The sequence below is a fragment of the Rhamphochromis longiceps genome, linkage group LG13, assembly GCF_057381845.1.
Source record: "Rhamphochromis longiceps isolate RC_006_pf linkage group LG13, R_longiceps_female_GT1.1, whole genome shotgun sequence".
Taxonomy (NCBI): Eukaryota; Metazoa; Chordata; class Actinopteri; order Cichliformes; family Cichlidae; genus Rhamphochromis; species Rhamphochromis longiceps.
In genome coordinates, this window is record NC_140569.1 from 19,538,446 (window position 1) to 19,558,212 (window position 19,767).

General features: G+C 38.7%; 2 protein-coding genes across 4 annotated transcripts in view; one reads left to right on the forward strand and one right to left on the reverse strand.

Annotated features, from left to right (window-relative positions):
* mcph1 (microcephalin 1) overlaps window positions 1-19,767 on the forward strand; it is a 36,367-nt gene that overhangs the window by 15,814 nt on the left and 786 nt on the right. The window contains exon 14 of one of the 2 annotated variants that reach the window (XM_085428293.1): window positions 16,066-16,487. The exons of the other annotated variant lie outside the window; for it this stretch is intronic. Coding sequence (XP_085284419.1) covers window positions 16,066-16,134 — 69 coding nt within the window. The 3' untranslated portion in view covers window positions 16,135-16,487. Of the gene's footprint in view, window positions 1-16,065; window positions 16,488-19,767 lie in introns of those variants that run through there. 2 annotated transcript variants of the gene reach the window in all.
* angpt2a (angiopoietin 2a) lies at window positions 114-16,059 on the reverse strand. 2 transcript variants are annotated; one of them, XM_085428295.1, is made up of 10 exons: window positions 14,320-16,059; window positions 11,479-14,232; window positions 8,141-8,296; window positions 7,136-7,257; window positions 6,790-7,028; window positions 6,263-6,390; window positions 5,096-5,197; window positions 4,302-4,468; window positions 3,052-3,182; window positions 114-1,243 (listed from the first exon to the last, which is right to left on the reverse strand). In XM_085428295.1, exons 2-10 carry the CDS (start codon window positions 11,743-11,745, stop codon window positions 1,071-1,073), a joined length of 1,485 nt encoding a protein of 494 aa, XP_085284421.1. In that variant the 5' UTR covers window positions 11,746-14,232; window positions 14,320-16,059; the 3' UTR covers window positions 114-1,070. The 2 variants fall into 2 exon arrangements, with proteins under 2 accessions (XP_085284421.1, XP_085284420.1); XM_085428294.1 differs by having other exon boundaries at window positions 14,315-16,059.

Genomic DNA, 19,767 nt, shown 5'->3' on the forward strand with positions numbered 1-19,767 from the left:
ATGGCTTTTCTCATTCTAGATTACCATCAGTAGCTAAACATGCATTGGTCCTTTGAGGCTTTAAATCCGAAATGTGCAGCTGAATCTAATAATGGCAACAATAAAATCACAAGTTTGTAGCATGTAGAATTTATTGTGTATTGTGGAAAAGATAAAATGACAGAAAGATTTGAAAGATCTTAAACAACACTTTAGCTGTATGGCAGATCAGCATCCACAAGGCTGTTTATTCTTTGTCACATGACTTATGCTTAACTATTATGTCACCCACTACAATGCAGAATCAACCTCTCTGCCTTGTGGTTGATTTTTAACATTCAATATCAGGTTTATAACAGCTACTCAAGCATTACATGTCCTAGTCTCCTAAAGCCAGTGTTAACTGGTGTCCAATTTTTCTTTGTTGTAGTTTGTTGTAGCTTCAAAAGAACCATTACATAAAAATGCAGATTAAAAAACATTCCCAGTACTGTAGAATTATATTAAAATAATTAATTTCCCTTCATGTGCAATAAAATTAATAACTAGCAATAAGAAATCTCCTTTCTTATATGATAAAGTTTAAAACCAACCTTAAAATCTACTTATAAATTAAACAACAAATGTACATATAATCTCTATAGCAAAACATTGTTATCATAAGAGAAACATTTTGTGGTATTTTTACATTAACATTTACATTTTGAAAAATGTTGACAATGCAAAAAAAAACTTTCACCAGATGTTTATCAGCATTTTGTACCATCGTCTCTATTATACAATGACATTGGCAGCTGTTTTTAAAAAATAGTTCAACTGTTAAAGTGATTCAAAGAAATTAAATGAATCTGATAAGCTAGCTGAATAGAGCCTGACCGATATTTTAATATATTTTAATATAACTCATTTTAATTACTATTCAAATAACTGTAAATACTACAGCTATGTGTATTGCTGTGACTCTCCATATTTCAAAATCTACCACAGAAAGATGCACAAAGGTGTATAAAAATATACGCACAAAGTGTTTTGGATCCCTTGAGAATTTTTATTTTTGGTCTTGTTGTTCCCATTTTCTTTAATCTGACTGTTCAAAGGGAACCCGAGAAGTCTGCTGGCCGGATCATCATTGTAGTGGTCTTCAGTGAGTAGCCTGAGCCTTTCCAGTAGTACCATTTGATTCCATTGAAGCGATTGGCGTTTTGGCCCTTTTGGTAATACATCCCATTCAAGTTGGACGGACCACAGGCATCAAACCACCAGCCTACAATAGAAAAACATTATTAATTTAACTGTTGTGTACTTTTTTTAGAGGTGGTAAGTTTGTGTTTAGACACATTACAACTAATCTGCTTGTTTAGATCCATTATACAAAACAACAGATTGTAAGGACAGTTATGTCTAATGTAGGCTTGAGCTGCCTACATTGGGGGTGGGGGGTCATTAATGTACCCTGTAAAGTAGTATTGCTTGAGGAAATTTGTCAGATTTCTCAGAAGCCAGTCCGGAGGAGCAAATGGCCTTGTGAAACTAGCGTAGTGCCCATTTGGGGAAAGTGTAAGCAGGTTATTTTTCTAGCTAAAGTTCATAGATTTCCTCTAAACCTGTGGCAGGCAGGCAGTCATAAAGTTACTGTTTTAAGAAGAGGGCAGCTATATAAGGATACGGTCAGTCAAATCAAATGTGTGTCTGACTGTGCGTGTTTAAAAAGTGACTGTCCGGAAAAGGTAGATGCCAGGTTTCTCAAGAACTGCTCATCCATTTGGGAAACCAGAGAGAAACAAAAAACAAAACAAAAACCCCAGAATTAAGTAAAGAAAGCGGACCCAATGTCTTTATGGAAACCACTTCGGGTTTTTAGAGTGATTACTTTTTGTGGAAGTTAGAACATTTTGGCTGGGCCTCATTTTTAAATTTTAAACCCATTTTAAAGTTAAGGTTTTTTGTGTTTATGGCGCTCCTCACCCACTCATCTGAAAATCCTTGAACTACACACAGCACTTACTCTCATACTCAGCAGCACACATACAGAAGAACTTTCAGACAGATTATTAATGGGGGTTTTTTAACCCTCGGCCTGACAGACGATCCATTTTATGCTATTTAAGTAACCATACGTCCATTATCATTTGTGATAGAGTCAAAATTCAAATGGTTTCAGAATGAAGTGAAGACGTGCTTTTGGGATATTTGGTGTATCAAGGTAGCACAAAGCATTCACAAGGTACTGCTGTCTGAGCACCGGCAGAAAAATAAGCTCCACCTAGGTTTTACCATGTGTGCTTCACATTAGCAAAACTCCTCAACTATTTCTGCACTAGAGAGAAAATTTATATGGTTCCTGAAAGATAAGAAGTATTTTGTAATTTACAAAATACAGCCAAAATTACAAAATAAGACCTGACAGGCTGTAGAATACTTGGCTGATAAAGGGTTAAAAAACTTGTTATTTTTGTGTGTTGTTTTGAAAGACATTATAGTGAGAAGTGCATTTAGCCCCGTTTAGATCCAGATTTATTGCATTCATTAGCATTTTTGTTTATTTCAATTTCATGCTTGTAATGACAGATCCCACTTTTCTCTTTTTGCTGGACCAGTGCCCCTCTGTTACAATTGTGTATAATGTGCTCAAAGGAGTCCCCTGTGAGAGACCCCTCATGGGAAAAAAAGGATAGGGTAAGGGTTTGTGTGTTTTCATGTTCACTTGGCAAACCCCAGTACTGAAGGAGGCAAACTTCTGGCAGCTGAGTTACTTTACGGGGAATGGACGAGGACCTTTAAGCCATCAGTAGAGAGAGGGAAAAGCTCTGTTCCCAGGCTATTAATGTGAGCCATTGTAGAGACTGAATTCCCCGATGAGTTGATCAGTGATTAAGTCTGAGCTAATTGTGCTCTTTGACACGACTACAAAAGGATGGCTGCCCTTAAATTGGCCTTAAAGATTTTTGGGGCAAGTGCCAAGATTTTGTATGGATGGGAATTTGTTCCAGAAAATGTCCATTACTGATTGACACGTTTTTATTTTTTAATTTTCCAAGCTAAGGCATGATATTTACAGTAGTGTGTTCCTACCTCCTGTTGTCAGTTGTGAACATTTGCAAACACATTTGTCATGGTCTGCATCCTTTGTACTGAATTCACTTCCTGGCTGCCCAATGCTGCTTATTTTGCCTGCCGTTCCGCTGTAGCCTTTAAGGTGTATCCTGTAAAATGGAAAAGGGAAAATGAAGGAAGAAGAGGAAGTCTGTAATTTCTGTTCCTCAAAAGGCATTGCTCAACCTCACTTATGTACTTCTTCGGCCTAACAGCAGAAGAACAGAAGCCAGCGCTATTTAATTTTGTTGATACTTGTGTCTAGCAAATATTTAAAAAAAAACTACTTTTATTTTATGACAGTGAAGTTTTTTTGTAATGCTATTTGTCTGTTTTCTTTTTAGTTATCCGGCATCGCTGAGCAAAAAAGATCTCAACACCAAATTAGAGTAGAGTGGAGACCTCAATAAAGCTGTGTTGAAATGGGACATTTCAAGCTCTGATTGTCAAATTAAGCTTCAGGTATAGAAGTCAGCTTTGATTGGAAAGCAAAAACATGTTTGGAGGTTGTCTTATTGTCAGGAAAGAATGTCTGAAAAACTGAGGCTTTTAATGCATTTCCTATTTTTCATGTACTGAAGAGCTTTAGTACGTTTTCTTTGGGCTGATGCCAGTACATCAGGATCAGGAAGTATATAGTGTTATACAGCATGAAACACTATCCAGGGACATTTCTAGAGTGGGTCCAAATAGTAGTTGTTGTTCAGCAGTTAAAATTGTATAAATGATAGTGATGAGTGATGAGGTCAATCAACTCAGTAGTCTTGTGTTTGTCAGTAAGGTAAAGGACGCATACTTGTGATGATCTAAAAGTTTGCATCCAGAGTAGCTGAAAACATTTTAAAATATTACACCCATACTTTTCTAATGCAGATTCAACTTGATGTTCACGTGTTGGAGATTGCACTCTGCTGCATTATGTTGAGAATATAGCTTGTTTTGAGGCTACTAGCTTCTCTATATTTACATATTTAATTTCATTGAGTTTCCAGGCTATGCTTTAATTATGTCATGTTATCTTGGCTCAAAATTAGCAGCAGTTTTTAGTATGTGTTAAGGATAGCAGTCTTCAAAAGTGCTTTCGTAACAGTGTATAACTTGCTGATGGGCTTTTTTGTCCTTAATAACTTGAGCTGCACGAGCAGAAACATTTTGCTGCTCAAAGCATGAAATTTAACAAAATATTAATTACTTGCCACTTGGGGCCTGATAGATTTATTTCAACATACTTGTAATTTTGTGCTTCATTGTCAAGAGAAAATTGGTCGTATTGTGAGAATCCAGAGTTTCCTTCCCAGTCACTCAGCTGGATCCTTAATTTGTAGGACTGTTGATTTGACAGTCTGGAGACAAATTCATTTCCTAACCAGAATTCTCCAGAAGGTTCTCCGAATCCCTGAAAGTACACAAAAGAAAAGTTATAAAACTGTGTGAATGTCCTGCAGTCATTGCTTTTCAGTTTAACAAGGAGTACACCAATGGGAGATCAGAATGTGCTACATTTTTGACTATAACATTAAAAGTTATTTTTCCTCTGAATATAAAATATTTAATCTGTTTACAAAATCCAATTTAAGAAAAAATCACAAATATTCACTTTTACAATAAGAAGTTAATGAAAAAACCATGTCAGTTTTAACTACGCTTGCATTCATAGTGTCAGCCCAGTTGTATCCTACTTGTCGTTGTACAATTTCAGGGGCATTGGCTGTAATAACAGTGGAATTGAATATGATACTTAATGACAAAGAGCGAAAAATATGTATAGCCTCTCTCTAAAATGTGAGGGGGTAAATGCTACTATTATTTTCCTGAACAGAAGATGGGCATTGCTTCTCTGTGTTAGTGGTTACGGTTTGTTCCTTCTTTGAATTACCTCAGAGGAGACAATCTCCAGCTCCTTAAAATATAGTCAATGGCCCAAACCAAATCTGACCACTGTTGGGCTGTTTGATTTGGAATGGAGGCCGTAACCTGGGTAATATTATTTTTAAGGGAAGAATTTCTTCCTCGAAGCTTTTACCTTTTTGTACTCTTGCCACGTACGGTGAAAGTCAACACGGCCGTCAAAGCGTTTTTGTATAACAGTCCAGCCACCTCCTTCTGTCTCCATGTCACAGAAAGCCTACAGACACAATGAAAAAAAGAGGAGTGAAAATTTATTCAAATATAATCCTCTGTAAACAGTGCATACTTATTTATATTTTGACCTAGATAAAATAAATGTGTTCTAGGTTTCAGAAGTGCAGTCAGAAGTTTTAAAAAGTATCTAAGGAGATCACAGTTGTAGCTCAAGCATGCGCGTTGCTGATAAAAGTCAATGAACGTTTTAAGCTAACCTCGCTGCCCTTTTTAAAAGACAAAACTGAATTTCTCCTAAAGCAGCATGCTCTGTTTTATTAACTGATAGGTCAGATCATGCCTGTGTGAATGTTTATGTACATTTTGAAGATTTTCAGTATGTGCTGGCACTGATACATGTGTGACGTACGAGTGAGTGATTTTTAATGATCTAAAAAAGTGTGCCTTACCCATTTATGGCTCAGTCACACGAGAGAAAAAATAGGATGGCAACATCCTTGTCACTAGGAAGGCAACTTGTGTCCAAACAGTCATGGTCCAATTGGGACTGACTTCACTCTCCAACAGATTAGCGAAGGTTTGCAAATAATTGCTGCTTAATTTATAAATGTGTATGGATTGCCAACATATTTCAATCAGTCTGCATCAATGAGCACAATTAATCTGCAACAGGGGACTCAACTGGTTGAAATAATTTCTGTTTCCAGTCTACTTGAATTGCTTTTTATTGCTTTTGCTGTGTACGTAGATGGCACCAAATTTAAGAGTTTTGTGGATTTTTCACTGTTAACTGCCGTATTGTCACAGATTGCATATAATCATCAACTTGCTGTTCAGTCACAAAGTAATAGCAGACCGTCTTTGTCTTATTTCTGTTTTACCGCAATCTTGAGGCTCCAAAGTTGTTTTAAAGACACATTGATTGCGAGTGTTTGCAGATTTTGCCCTCATCTTCAAAGCAACCTTTTCAAAGGGAACAAGTTTAATGGGCATGGTTGCAGTCATTTTGTTTGTCCCATACCCACCAACCACTGTTTTTTCTAGTATGACTGTAGCATGATAATGTAGCATAAAACCAGCTGAAAACAGTCAGTCAGGCCTACTTTACCTTAACCTCCATTGTACTGTTGGGTAATGTTAGCGTGTAGACACCACTGTTGGTATTTCCTGATTTGTAGACGGCAGCACAGTCCATGAATGTAGTAGGTGTGTCCCGCATCATGACAGTTTTAGGACCTGTAGAAGAAATTAACTTTTTCATTTTAAACAACTCACAGCTGTATAGCATTTAGCTGTCAGGTTGTGCTAAGCTAATATGTTTGGATTATGATAAAAGTTCTGCATGTTTCTTTAGTCTCAAAACGTAAAGTTTAAAAGACTTAAGCTGATGGGAAACAGCTAGCCTAGGTAGTATAAAATCAAACGAAATAGCAACAGCTTGTAGCTTCATCTTAACTGATTTAATGCTATTGGTCTCGACTTTTACTTTTACGTCAAGCTGTCTCAGCCTACATGTAAGGTCTACGGTCGGACCCCTTAGCAAATGTAGGCTGACATAAATGCTACTTAAAAGACCCCCTACTTGATCTTTCATTTTAAAAGAGGTTACAATGGCCTGATGAGGGGCTGCCTCACCTTGAGCGGTGCCAGAAGCGATGTTAGAAATGAGGTTGTTCACAGTGTCCAGTAGCTCCTGCTGCTGATACTGCAGGGCTGTGTTGTTGGTTGAGACTTTGAGCAGTTGCTGCTCCAGCTCACCGATGATAGCCGTCTGCTTCAGTATCAGAGTCTGGAGCTGCTCCTTTTCTTCTTGAAGCGTCTTCATCTCCACCTGCCTCTGCTCCTCCATCTCTTTTACTTTCTTCTCTAGAAAACTGAGGAGAAGCATGCAGGTTCAGCAGGTAGCTTCTTCATTGCCTAAATACTGCTGCTAGTGAATTTGAAAATTTAAAATTTTTCCCATTTTGTTTGCTTTCCTCACCTGTTCTTGTCATTCAGTTTGTTGATGTCGTTTGTTTGGACAATTAGTTGCTTTTCCAATTTGTTGGTTGACAAAGAGTTTTCAAGAAGCTGGCGCTCAATCCGAGTTGTATGATGAATAACCTAAAATTAAAAGAACGAAATGAAGCACAGTGTCTTAGCCATATCTCATTATAGGTCATCCATTGATTCTGTAGACTTGAGACTTGAGATTGTGCTGTAAATGTTTTGTACTGTCTTTATGTCAATTGGTTGCCAATATCCTAAGAATTGGATGGACCCAAATGAAACACTCTTTTACTTTGGATATAATGAAATTAAATATTATTGTGCTTTCAGGTTTAATACAACAGCCAATTTCCTGGAAATAAAAACCTTTAAACATGTAAATAAGTCCTAAATTTAATAAGAGTCAGAGATATCAGTCAAGAGCCAATCTGGACATGAATCTTTGTATTTCGTCACGTTGATCAAGTTAAACTGGGTTTGCGCCTGTGAACAAATAACCATTTTAAAATGGAAAAAAACATGACAGGAAAGAACAGCCAAGTTCCAATACAGCAGACATACCTGAACAAGGGGAAACTGAGAATCCACGTATTTTCACAAACCTACGTATTGAACTGCACATGGGGTTGGGGACCTTGCCACCAATTTCCCAGTTCGGAGGAACTGAACTCAGCAAAAAGCAGCTTGTTTACATGGATCCTAGCTGTGTGTCTCCAATGGAGCTGTTGATGTCTTTGAACAGACGGATGTCTGATTGTGACAAACTGATAGACCCTTTCTCTGGGAATACAAGTGTGCTAATAACAGGAAATGCTGTACAGTTGGCTCACATAAGGTCATTGACGTGTAGCCACAATAATAAACTGACGCCATCATGCCTGTTTTTCTCTCTGCTTAATTTTTTTTAACACTTGCAAACGATAATATTTATTGCAGCGTTTCACTGAGTAGGCTGTTATTTCTGCTTTTGAGGAATAAACAAAATGTGCAGTTTCACCTGTGCCTCCACATTGGTCAGTTTCCTTGTTTGCTCAGCAGTTTGACTTAGCAGGTTTGTCCCGATTTCAATCATTGTAGCGGTGTGGTTGTGTACAGCAGTCTGTTGGATTTGGATCATGTCCTGCTTCATGCTGTCCTGTATGTAGCTCTCAAGCTGCAAAAGAGAACGATGATAATTAGGTTTAGACAGTTTTTGTGAGCTACCGATTCTCTTCATCACCTGGTCATTTTGTTGTATATAATCCTGTGTATTAGGGGTAATACAGAGGTCTACATATTGACATTAGTATGGGACACAGAGATTCTGTTTCTCATTGGTTGTGGACAAGCAAGAAATCAGGAGTTAAATAAAATGTTTCTCATGAGCTAAAGCTACTTTCAGGTACTCGCTTATTCACAAGAGGTCACCACAGCAGGCAGCTCCCTTCCTAACGCAACCCCCAAAGGGATTTGTGTCTCCTTCTGGGATTTAACGGGCGCTAACCTGACGCTTGTTTTGTGAATATGTGAGCCATTACACCTGCCTCCCTAAAAGTGTATGGACTCTGATAATATATATTTTTTATAATCTGTAACCCTAATAAATGTAAGTGCTCTGTGTATTTCATTAGTAATGTGGATGATAATGTAAATGTCGGAAATAGGACGATAATACAGTGAAAACATGCACCAAGATTGATTTTTAAGATGGGACCACAGGGATAGAAATTTACAAAGGTTGCCCATCATGAGGCCTTTTCACTGAAAACCTGTCTCGTTTCAGTGTCAAACATTACGTAACCTTGCCCGTGTCAAACTTCTTAATGATTTAGGGATTTGTTCTCGTCTACCTTACTGTATTGCCAGATTTAGACCCAGACTAATCATTAAGTTATTTCCTGCATGGTGTTCCTGAGTGGCAATCAGGTCACACGACTCGTAAACAGGATGGAAGTGCTGAGTGAGAAGTTACATCCTTCATGACAGTGTGCAACTTGTGTGCAACTGGAAACCAGCGTCAGTCGAATATCGATGTTATCTCCTCTTAGTTTGCATAATCACTGTTGTTATTTATTCATCAGTCAGAAATGCAACGGCAGACATTTTATTTGACTACTAATACTTATGCTAAAACAACCAAAGGCTGCAATTAGTGCTGATTTTGTTTGTCTTCCTCTCTTGCTGTCTAGTTTGTTTATGTTCTCGGATTCACGCAGATATGTGGAAGGGTGTCATTTGAATTGTTGGCAGGATGTCCCATTGATAGTCAATGATCTAATCAGTTGTTTACTCTGTGTGCCTCAGAGGCATCAGTGAGGCAATGACTGTGTTCCTCAGTCATGTGACAGACATTTTTTCTCCAGCTGTCATCAGTTGGTGCGGCATGAATAGTACTTTCATTAATGAAATGAGTACACTCTAATAATAAAGCACAACAAACCTACTGATTTGCAACTTTTTCTTTTCTAATGTGCAACTTTATTTAAAGACCCCCAGTATGCTTATTTGACTGCTGTGAAGTCCTCTGCATAGATGGAATTGCTTGTTTTTTCAGATTATTTTCTTTTCGTCTAATCTCTTCCATCCATCCACCAAACCATTGATGGATGGAGGTGATGATGAGATTTATAACCTCAGTGAGGCAGGGCTGTGAGGCATTCATTCAAACATGAAGCAGGCAATATTTCAATTCACCTTAGCTGCTTATTGTTTTTTAGGGTTACATGACATACATTTTTCTCAGTGGAGCTTTTAATGAAGAGTTAAAATAGAGTTTGAGCGCTCTGGAAAGCTGTGCCTGAACACGCTCTCACCTGCTGGATTAGATGAGCCTGAGTATCTTTTGCTGTTCTGATGTTGAACAAATATGTCTCTCTTACTTTATTTGCGATGACGGTGTTCACCTCACTTTTAATACACACAACAAATTTCTGCTTAAAATTACTAAAAAGTCTCCCTACAGCTATTGGGTAGCAAAGTCATTGTCACAGTCAGCACAGTTTCCAAATGACACTTCAGTGTCATCAACTGCTGTGAGTTTTCAGTTATTCATTATGGCAGAATTAAGAAATACATTGGTTTGTTTTGTATATTAGTATATGCCTTAATACTTAATATGACATAGTGCAGCTTTTTCACACCTGAGTTGTGAGTTCTTCTCCCTAAAGTGTTAATTTGAGGCAGACATGTAACAGATGAAGATAAGGGAGTCGTCTTCTGTGCGCAGAGACTGATGTGAAACAGATGAAGTGCGCTGCTCCAAGTAAAACCACATTTTTAGTGCCACATACTTAATTAGCAATCTTCTTTAGTCTGTAAGAAATATCTGGGCGATCAGTACATTAGACGTGGCTTTGGATAAATGTTCGTTTGTATTGTGAACAGGCTGTGATTTCTGAGGCAGCGCTTGAGTCTTTGTGTGAGTATAGCGCCATGTAACGGATCAGGGTTTGTTTTATGTTACGAGACGGGGGTCGTGTCATCAAACTGTGAGATGCTTTTTGTGTTTCTGGCTCGTCTTGTTTCGTTCTGATCATTAATCACACTCAGAAAAGGCCCAGGAAAAGAAACATCTCGCTTCTTTTGCTTGAACATGTAATGGCTCAGTAAACTGAAAGGAAAGTGTGCATCCACTCGTGTGGACACCTGCGCCTGCAAGTCTTTGTCAGTCCGGGTTGAATAAAGGTGTCTCACAGACACTGAGCACATTTTTTTGTGTCAATTTCAAATGTCATTAAATCAAAATAGATTCTCAAAGAGCCTTTCATCCATTCATCCATCCATTTTCCCAACCACTTATCCAACTTAAGGACGTGGGAGAGCTTTCAGAAGAGTCTTTCAGTCTTACAAAAACAAGTTTTGTTTTGTTCTTTCTTTTTTGTTGAATATGTGGTTGTTGGTGCTGTGATTTCTTTTAACTGCTTCTATGTAACTACACAGTGAGAGAGAAAAAACTGTTCTTGTTTTAATTTGGTCAAAACTTTCTCATATCAGAGAGCTAGTGGTCCGACACAATGAGCCATTCACCACGTGAAATGTGCAAGTTTCACATAATCATCTGTTCCACCCATAAAAGTATATTTGATACTTGCACGTAAGTGTAGAGGCAATATGGTGAGAGAATAATTTACTAGTCTTTGCCCACGTTGGGACAAAAGATCGGCATGAAAGTATCTCCACTTTGACACCCCTGTGGTGACTCCTTCAGCTCTTCACCACATTTTGTCCTCTTTCACATCATTGCAGTTTTTGGTACCTACGGAGGCTTTCTGTCATTACTCTTAACTTACTGCGATACAGTTTAACCACTGCGTTTAAATTTCTTTCACTGATGTCAAGGGTGTGACACAATTTTACCTTAAGCAGCCACTGCGTGTTGTTCTCCATGCTGATCTCCAGTTGTTCCAGCCTCTGAATTGACTCGTTGTCCGTAGGTCCGTCCTTCTGGACAGGATAGTTGTAGTTGTTATACTGAGTTTGGCAGTTATCCTGCTCAGGCAGCAGAAACGTATAGCTGCAAGGGCCATTTTGGATTTGATATTGTGTTTTCTCAGCAGCACTGAATCCAGTTCCCAGACCAAGGCACAAGCTTAAAACTAGTAGGTCCACATTCAGCATCTTCATTGTAGATCGAGTTATGTTAAACTTACAAATAAACCCCCTTGGATTTTCAAGGTTTCTTTAATCTTATCTCTATCTGATTAGATATCTTCTTCCAGCAGCATCCAAGTGTAAACAGCTCTCTTGAGTTTCTGCAGGTTCCTTTTATTACCTCTCAGTGGTAGGAGGAGAAGAAGCCATCAGGAATGAGAGGTAGTGTGTCCTAAGGTTGATGGTGCCAGACTGCATGTGCTCGCCTTTCATTAGACCCCTGACCACTTGCTATAGTGCTTTAAACTGTGAGTTTAAACCACACCCCCTTGCCTTTGGCCAGTCAGTGTGAAGAGCACTGAAGTGGAGATTCCTTTCAGTACACGCTCGCTGAGCAACACACAGGAGCAGATGCACAAACTACACATCTTCTACTATATCCTCCACAATACCCACATGTTTTTTTTGCTTTAGTTGAACAACTACTCAGGATGCAGCTGTCCACCTTCAGCACACTCTTTGATAGTAGCAGCGTCCATCCCATTCATTGAAAAATGTTTCCCGGTTTACAGCAAGCGCCCTGAATGGGAGATTCAAAGGAAGAAGTGTCCATTTCAACTTTATTATTAACCATTTCCTGTTTTGTACATATAAGCAGCACCTACATTAAATACACTGTCCTCTTTTTTTTTTTTTAAATAAAATTGGTTTATTTGATAAGCTCAAAATTTCTTAAAACTCTAAATAGATTTTCATTTCATGTCATTTATTATTTCCCAGTGGTTCAGAGTGGCCGTTTTATGACCTCCAATTAGAAAAACAAGATGGGTTTTTTTCATTTGCATCTACTTCAGAGTTTAAATGACATTAGCAGAACCATGATTCACAAGTATAATGAAGCATTAGATGCTTTTACCCTTGAAGACCAAAAAAGTCACAGGAAAGCTCATTGTTTTTTCCTTCTTACAAAAAAGAATCCATTTTTACAAAGCAGGTTTTTCTGTTAGGTTGGGAGTTTTAATCTCAGCAAGTTGTGGGTGTTTTCTGTAGCCTAGCCCATTGTTGTTTACACAAGCCCAAAATAGCCCAACAAAGCATGGTCCCACACTCTTACACACAGCAAAGTGCAATTTTTTTTAATTTATTTATTTATTCTCATTTATTTATTTTACAGACTGAATGTTTTTGAAGCCTTCTAAAAGGTGTTGTGATTTTCCAGGATGTTCTGATAGTAATTAGGAGTAATGGAATATTTCCAGAAACTGTGGTGAACAACACGCCTAAAATGCATGCATTAGCGATTTGTTTTTCTGTGGCTTAAATAATGTTTTGCAGCAGAGAGCAAAACATTATTGTGAAAACTAATGGTTACGTTTGATAGAAAATTAGGGAACTGGCTTCCAGCAGCATGTAATGATACAAGCACGTGCATCCATTTATTTTTATAATAACTATTCTGCAACACACAGAGTGCATACTGTGGGGTCTTTTTGTCCAATTGGAGCACTATCTTGACATGACAAAGTTGTTGTAGTCAGTAAAAAAAAATGAAGGGCTCTGTGACATCAGAAAACTAACCACATGTGTGATGTGTAGTCTAATCACATTTTAGTGGCACCTAGAGGGGTCTTCTCGATGTCAAAATGACAAAAAACTGAATCGGACTAAACTTACAACACACGAACATGCACAATTTTAATGTTTTATATAACACACTGGACTCAAAGTGCAGGCTGAAAAAACAAGGTAAACTAGTTCAGTAACTCAGAACCTCCTTTAGCTGCAGCAGCCTCCATCAAATGTTTCCTGCACCACAAGTAGGAGGAATGTTGAACCATCACTCCTACAAGACTGTTTTAGGTCATCATTATTTCTGGGATGATTTGCTTGAACATTTAATTTCACTGAGTTGCTCATTCGACAACATCTCAGTTCAGTTTTCCTAAACACTGCTTCTCATTGTTTTCAACCTCTGGGTCATTTTCTCATTGCACCATCCAGCCTCTACAAAGCAGCAGGTCATGTAGCTCTCCCCTTACATTTTCTTGTGAAAACTTGTGGAGCGATGAATACATTGGTCTTTCAAAATGCTTTTGTAGATGTTTGCCATCGTTGAGCATCACTGTAATGCTTCTCATATGGTTTTGTCAAAGATGTTGCAATTGAGGCATGGTGCATACCAGCCAATATTTCTTGAGAAGAGCAGATTGATAATTGTAGATTTACATGAATAGTACAGCTGTTAAATATTTATTTGTGTCACGGGCTGCGACGGCAGACCGTGGAGTTGTAGAGAAAGTAGGTCCCAAACGCGAGACTCAAGTGAAGGACAGTGGATTTATTTATGGCGAGTGGACAGAAACGACAACTATATACAATTCAAGCACTGTGACTCCTGTGGCGATTCCTCCAAGAATCCCACACAGTGCACGTGTCCATAGCAGTGAAAAGGTGACAACTCCAAAAACCCGATTCCACTCTGTGATTTCCCCTCGTGACGACGTTCCTGACTCCCGACTCCTGGTGACACAAAAACACACACAGCTCAGCAGGCAGCCTTTAGTAGCGAAGCCGATCACAACACACTAATCTACGGAGGTACTTAACAGGTTCGACTTAGTATAATCCCGCGCCGACTGGGGCTCCGCCACCTTCTTAAATAAGGCGCCCCTCATGAAGCCATCAGCTGCAGCTGGTGAGGGCTAATGGGCGGCAGGTGCGGCAGTCCCCAGTGCGGGAACACTTCCGGATCGCAGTCCCCTCAGCGACCCCAAAACATCCGGGAGCACCCAGGGAGAAAGGACAAAAAGGGAGAGAAAACCACCATAACATATGGAAAAACATATACAAGAAATACATGAGCTCTGGGTCATCAGACCCAGACCATGACAATTTGATCCAGTTTGATTTGTTTAGATGACGTTCAGACCACATTTATGAGCACTCGACGTTCACAAACCTTTTCATGGGACAGTACAAATACCAAAACAGAATTGTAGGAAGTAGCCTGATGTAATAGTTATGGTATAAAGGAAATGTTACACATTTTAAGCACATTACCAAAGAGGAAGGACATGCAGTCATTGCAAAAATATTGACTTTTTCAGGTGTTCAGGCTGAATCACCCACGCAGTAGATTGATCTGCATCACTTTCAGTATTTCAGTTTATTTTACCGTCATTGAAAACTAAGGGAAGGGCAGGAACATCAACAGTGATTCAGTTAAACATACATCCAGTCCAGGGACCATTCATTAATTGAATTTATTACTGCTCCATTTATACAGCTTCCTTATGCTGTTAACATATGTAAAGTCTGCTGAGCTGTCGAGAACACAAAGTGTTTGATTATACAAGGATGCTAATTTATTCATCCTGGTTACAGCGCTGCTCATGCTGTCTGTTTGCCTCCACTGCCCTCTCTGGATTCTCACTTTACAAAAAAAAATGTAAAATTTGAATAAATAAAAGGTAATAAAATGCAGCTCATCCATTGTGTTACAATTTTGTACATTTTTGGCATCAGTACCATTTTGTTGGGGTGAAAAAGGTTCTTGCTTCCACAGCCCAAATGCATGCTTATTAGTTTGAACGTGTTTGAATGTGAGCTATATAAAACAATTCAAGTCCATAGAATAAAGTGTTGTATGAATATATGTGAAAAAGGGGGGATCTGGTTAGTCGTAGCTTACTGTAGAAACTCCTCATCATTGTCTGCTTTGTTTCACTGGAGTCAGAAGCACAAATCAAAAACCTTACCTGATTTAACTTGACCTTATTTCCCCTTCAAGGTTGCCTCCTGCACCTCTAGACAGCACAGCTTCTCTTTATGTCAGACTCAATTCACGGGACTTTATCAACTTCCCAAAAATGAAAGTCAAGGATTATCTTTTAATACACTGGAACAGATCCAACGTGCATCACAAACGCACAAATTCAGGGGGGCAGAACAAAAGTTCTAGGCATTAATATAAAAACAACAACCACACCAATAGAGGATCTCGACGTGTCGGAGAACCAGACCTAGAAAGTGAGATTGGCTAAATTTAAAAAAGATTTTGGACTTTCATGGGTTACGTTTATTGATTACATTTCATATGCGATTGCGCTGTTTATCAATTAACTCAAGCATTTTTTTCCACATTATGTTAAATTAAAAAAAGGTTTTAGCATATATGCTGATACTGATGCAGTGGGCTTTAGCTCGTCTCTACCCTTAAAAATTGGTATTAATGTTCGACATTAATAAGATACAAACAGAATTGTGAGTTATGATAAATCTATCTGCAACTACTTTGAGGGTAGATGGTCTCTGTTTCTCGTTTGTGTCACACTTTTCACTGTTTCTCTACAGCTCCGACAACAGCTGGACAGTGTTTGTAGAGAAGTCTGTCACTTCCACGCAACCTCACCAATATTCTAGAGACCAGAGCAATAACAAGGATGTTTTTGCCCACAGTATGGGGAATACACATTTTCCTTCATGACCAATGATCATGGACCAATCTAAGCCTTTGACTGGGGACTTATTTGCTTATTTGCTCCTACATTGTCACCGTGATTGTCATTCGTCATAAATGGCAGGCGAAATAATTGATAGACAAACTTCTTCTTGTATGTGTGCTTCTGTTTTTCCTCCCATATTATAGCTCAGATAAAGTCTTTTAATCTTTAATGAGGGTTAAATTTAATGTGATGCTATTTCCTGAACTCTTTCCTCAACAGTATCTGATTTTGTGAATAAAGACTTAAAGCCTTGAAGTCTGTTTTTTGCATGTATTTGACTTGGTATAGAGCCGTTTGCCCCTTCAGTTTATCAGCTGAACCCTGCTGCGTACTGTACAGAACTGTCGTGAGAATTTAGAGCATCAGTTACCAAACTTGAAAAGAAAGACCCTCCAAGAAAATCACAGCCTCAGTCAGGCAAAGAGCTTCAAATAAGTCTGAGAACAAGGTGAGCTTAAAAAAATGAAACAAGGCACAGAGGTTGGGATTGTAGTTCAACTTGTTCTTACCTGAGTTTATGTGATTCTAATCCGATTAGAGTTACTTGGATGTATCAGAGTTTGATCAGAATTTATCAATTTTCTACTGCAATAAACTGTATTTGAGTGAGGTTTAGCATTTAGCTGTGGGTTGCAAATGTCTGCTGTTGCTGTCTAAATTGGTCTCATATGCTGCAGTGATTGTGCGTTGGTTTAGGCCGTGAGGGTGTGTGCCTCCCAGCCAAACTGCTGCTTTATCTCCAGCAGCCACCTTCAGGCTATTTTCAGTACTTCAGTGCTGAAACTGGCTTGAAGGAATCAGATTTGTGATTCTGATGAATGCAAATTAGATTTTTGAGGGTCAAAGTGGACACTTTAATTTGCTCCACAGATGAATAACATTTTTGAATTTGACTTGAATTTATTCATCGGCGGCAGCACACATTAGTATCATGTAAAAGCGGTTTCAGGGAAGAGTGCTCTATTTGCCTCTTTTAGTGCCGTGTAGGTTGACAGCACTGATCTTTAAAAGGGAGAGAATTGTTTTCATGTTTATCAGAGAAAGAAAAGCTGTGACTCATATTTATCAAGTTTCCATTTGAAATCTTGGTAGAACTACAAGGGACAAAGGTTTCCTGAAAATCTGAACACAATGAATTCTGGGAAGTGTGCCAAAAAACCTAACAATGTTTGATGGATTAGTGAGCAGTCATCGGGAGATTAAATTGACTCATAATTCCTTGTAAAGTCACACAATATGAGTTCATGATTATTCTGTGTTTGTCTCTGCTTGGCCACCGTGGAGCGATTGTGGTGGTGTTTTTGCTTGTGTCCCCTTTTCATGACTGTGTGGGCATGTACAGTTTATACTGTACAAAAACCAACAGCTCACTTCCTCACAGACCTTTTTTCCCCCGCAGATGGCATTTTGACACGTCACAGTCGATAAATCTCAGGACTAAATAATGAAAAGAATTAAGAATAAATTGCTTCTTCCTCAGGGCCCTGAAACTGTGCATGATGGCTCATTCTTAATCTGTCATTAACTGTTGTGAGACTGGAATATAATTAATCCATGGTTAATGGTGCTAGTAGCACCTGCATGTTTACTGCTATCACAGGGCAAAATGATGTGAACATGCTTGTGCTTATTAATCCAGTTTGGTAAAGTCATATAATCCCCATTAGAGCTCATAGACTTCATCCACACCGCTGTTATAACACGAAACAATAGGTAAACATGGGTGTTGCTAATGACGTTAATGAGAGTCCTGTTTTCATTTAGAACTGAGCCCAATAACTAATAAAAGATATATCAAATATCAAATTAGTAGCACCTGATGTTAACCACTATTTCATGTAAGAGAGATTTAACAGGCAGAGTGATGACACATCTTTTAAGTTAACAATGAGTTTTTCTGCAAAGGAATCTCTGTCATTATGTATAGTTGTGATGAATGAGATGTTAAAAGTGGAAAACATTTGATGTGGCAGGTTCAGTGCCTTTAATTTAGCTTTTAGACATTTTGAGTAATGCTCTTTGCTCTGTCAGAAGTTGGATTACAAAAAAACTGTCATTACTATGCTAATTAATTCCTGGAGTCTCTTTATTTGAGTCAGCATCAAGAAACAGACAACAAAGTCTGCCACACATGCAGAGCTGTAACTTTTACACTTCTGTTTTTGTGCAAAACATTTTAATGAACTCTGGATTTGCTGTTAAAGAGCCAGAATAGCTTCTAAGTCTTGTTTCCAGCTTTTGTGCTGAGGTATGCCAATAAGCTGCTGGCACTAACTTCATATCCTCACTGGCACGTCATAGGTTACGTCTTACTATTAATGAGTTGGAAGACCTTTTGCCTTCAGAATTGCGTTAATACTTCATGGCACCAATTCAACAAGGTGTTGGAAACATTCCTCAGGGATTTTGGTCCATATTAACTCGATAGCATCACATCACTTGCTGCAGATTTCTCAGCAGCACATCCATGATGCAAATCTCCCACTGCTCCACATCCCAAAGGTGTCCTGTTGGACTGAGATCTGGTGATCTCACTGTCATGTTCAAGTAAGCAGTTTGAGATGATTTGAACTTTGTGACATGCTGCTATATCCTGCCAGAAGCAGTTATCAGAGGATAGGTACACAGTGATCGTAAAGGGACGGGCATGGTCAGCAACAACGCTTGGGTAGGCTGTGGCCTTTAAATAATACTCACTTCATACTAAGGGGGCCAGAATGGGTAAAGATAATATTCAGTTCAGGACAGGTCATTTCGGAAACAGGCTCAGGGAGGCGCAGCTCTCTACTGCTACTGTTTGGTGGAGAACATGCATTATGGAAATGAGAAGACAAATTTAATGACATGCAGCAGTAGTACATAAATACCTGGGGAGTGGACAGAGGTGAGTAGAGAACTCCTGCAGATCAGATGAGATTAGGCATGCTCACGGTGGTATGGCCGCAAGCATAAAATATTCCCCGCACATCGCAACAGACTGAACTGTTGATTCAAGGCAGATTCCGTGTTTTCATGATATTTATACTGAATTCTGCCCCTACCATCTGAATGTAGTCAAATAAATCCAAAACTCATTAAGCAAGTTTTTCCCCCAATCATCTATTGTCCAATTTAGGTGAGCTTGTGTGTATTGTAGCCTCAGTTTCTTCTTCTTAGCTGATAGAGGTGTCACCTGGTGTAGTCTAATGCTGCCGTAGCTCATCTACTTCAAGTTCTGATATGTTTTGCGTTCAGTTATGCTAAAGCCCAAGTGAAGCAGTCTTGCCATTTGTTCTGGCGTGAACAAAGTATTTTCACAAAGAGAACTGCAACACACTGGATATTTTCTTTTTTTCACAACCTTTTCTATAAAGCCTAAATTTGGTTGCCTGCAAAAAATTCACCGTGCTGTCTTTAAAGTTGCTTTAATCACCTTTATTCCTTATTTGTGACGCTGAGATATAATTTTTTTATCTTGATCTTGAAGAGCTGCTCAGGTGTACGCAACTAAGTGGCTGGTATAAAGGTCTCAAGCTTATTTTCTGAAACAGGAAAACATAGTAAAAACAAT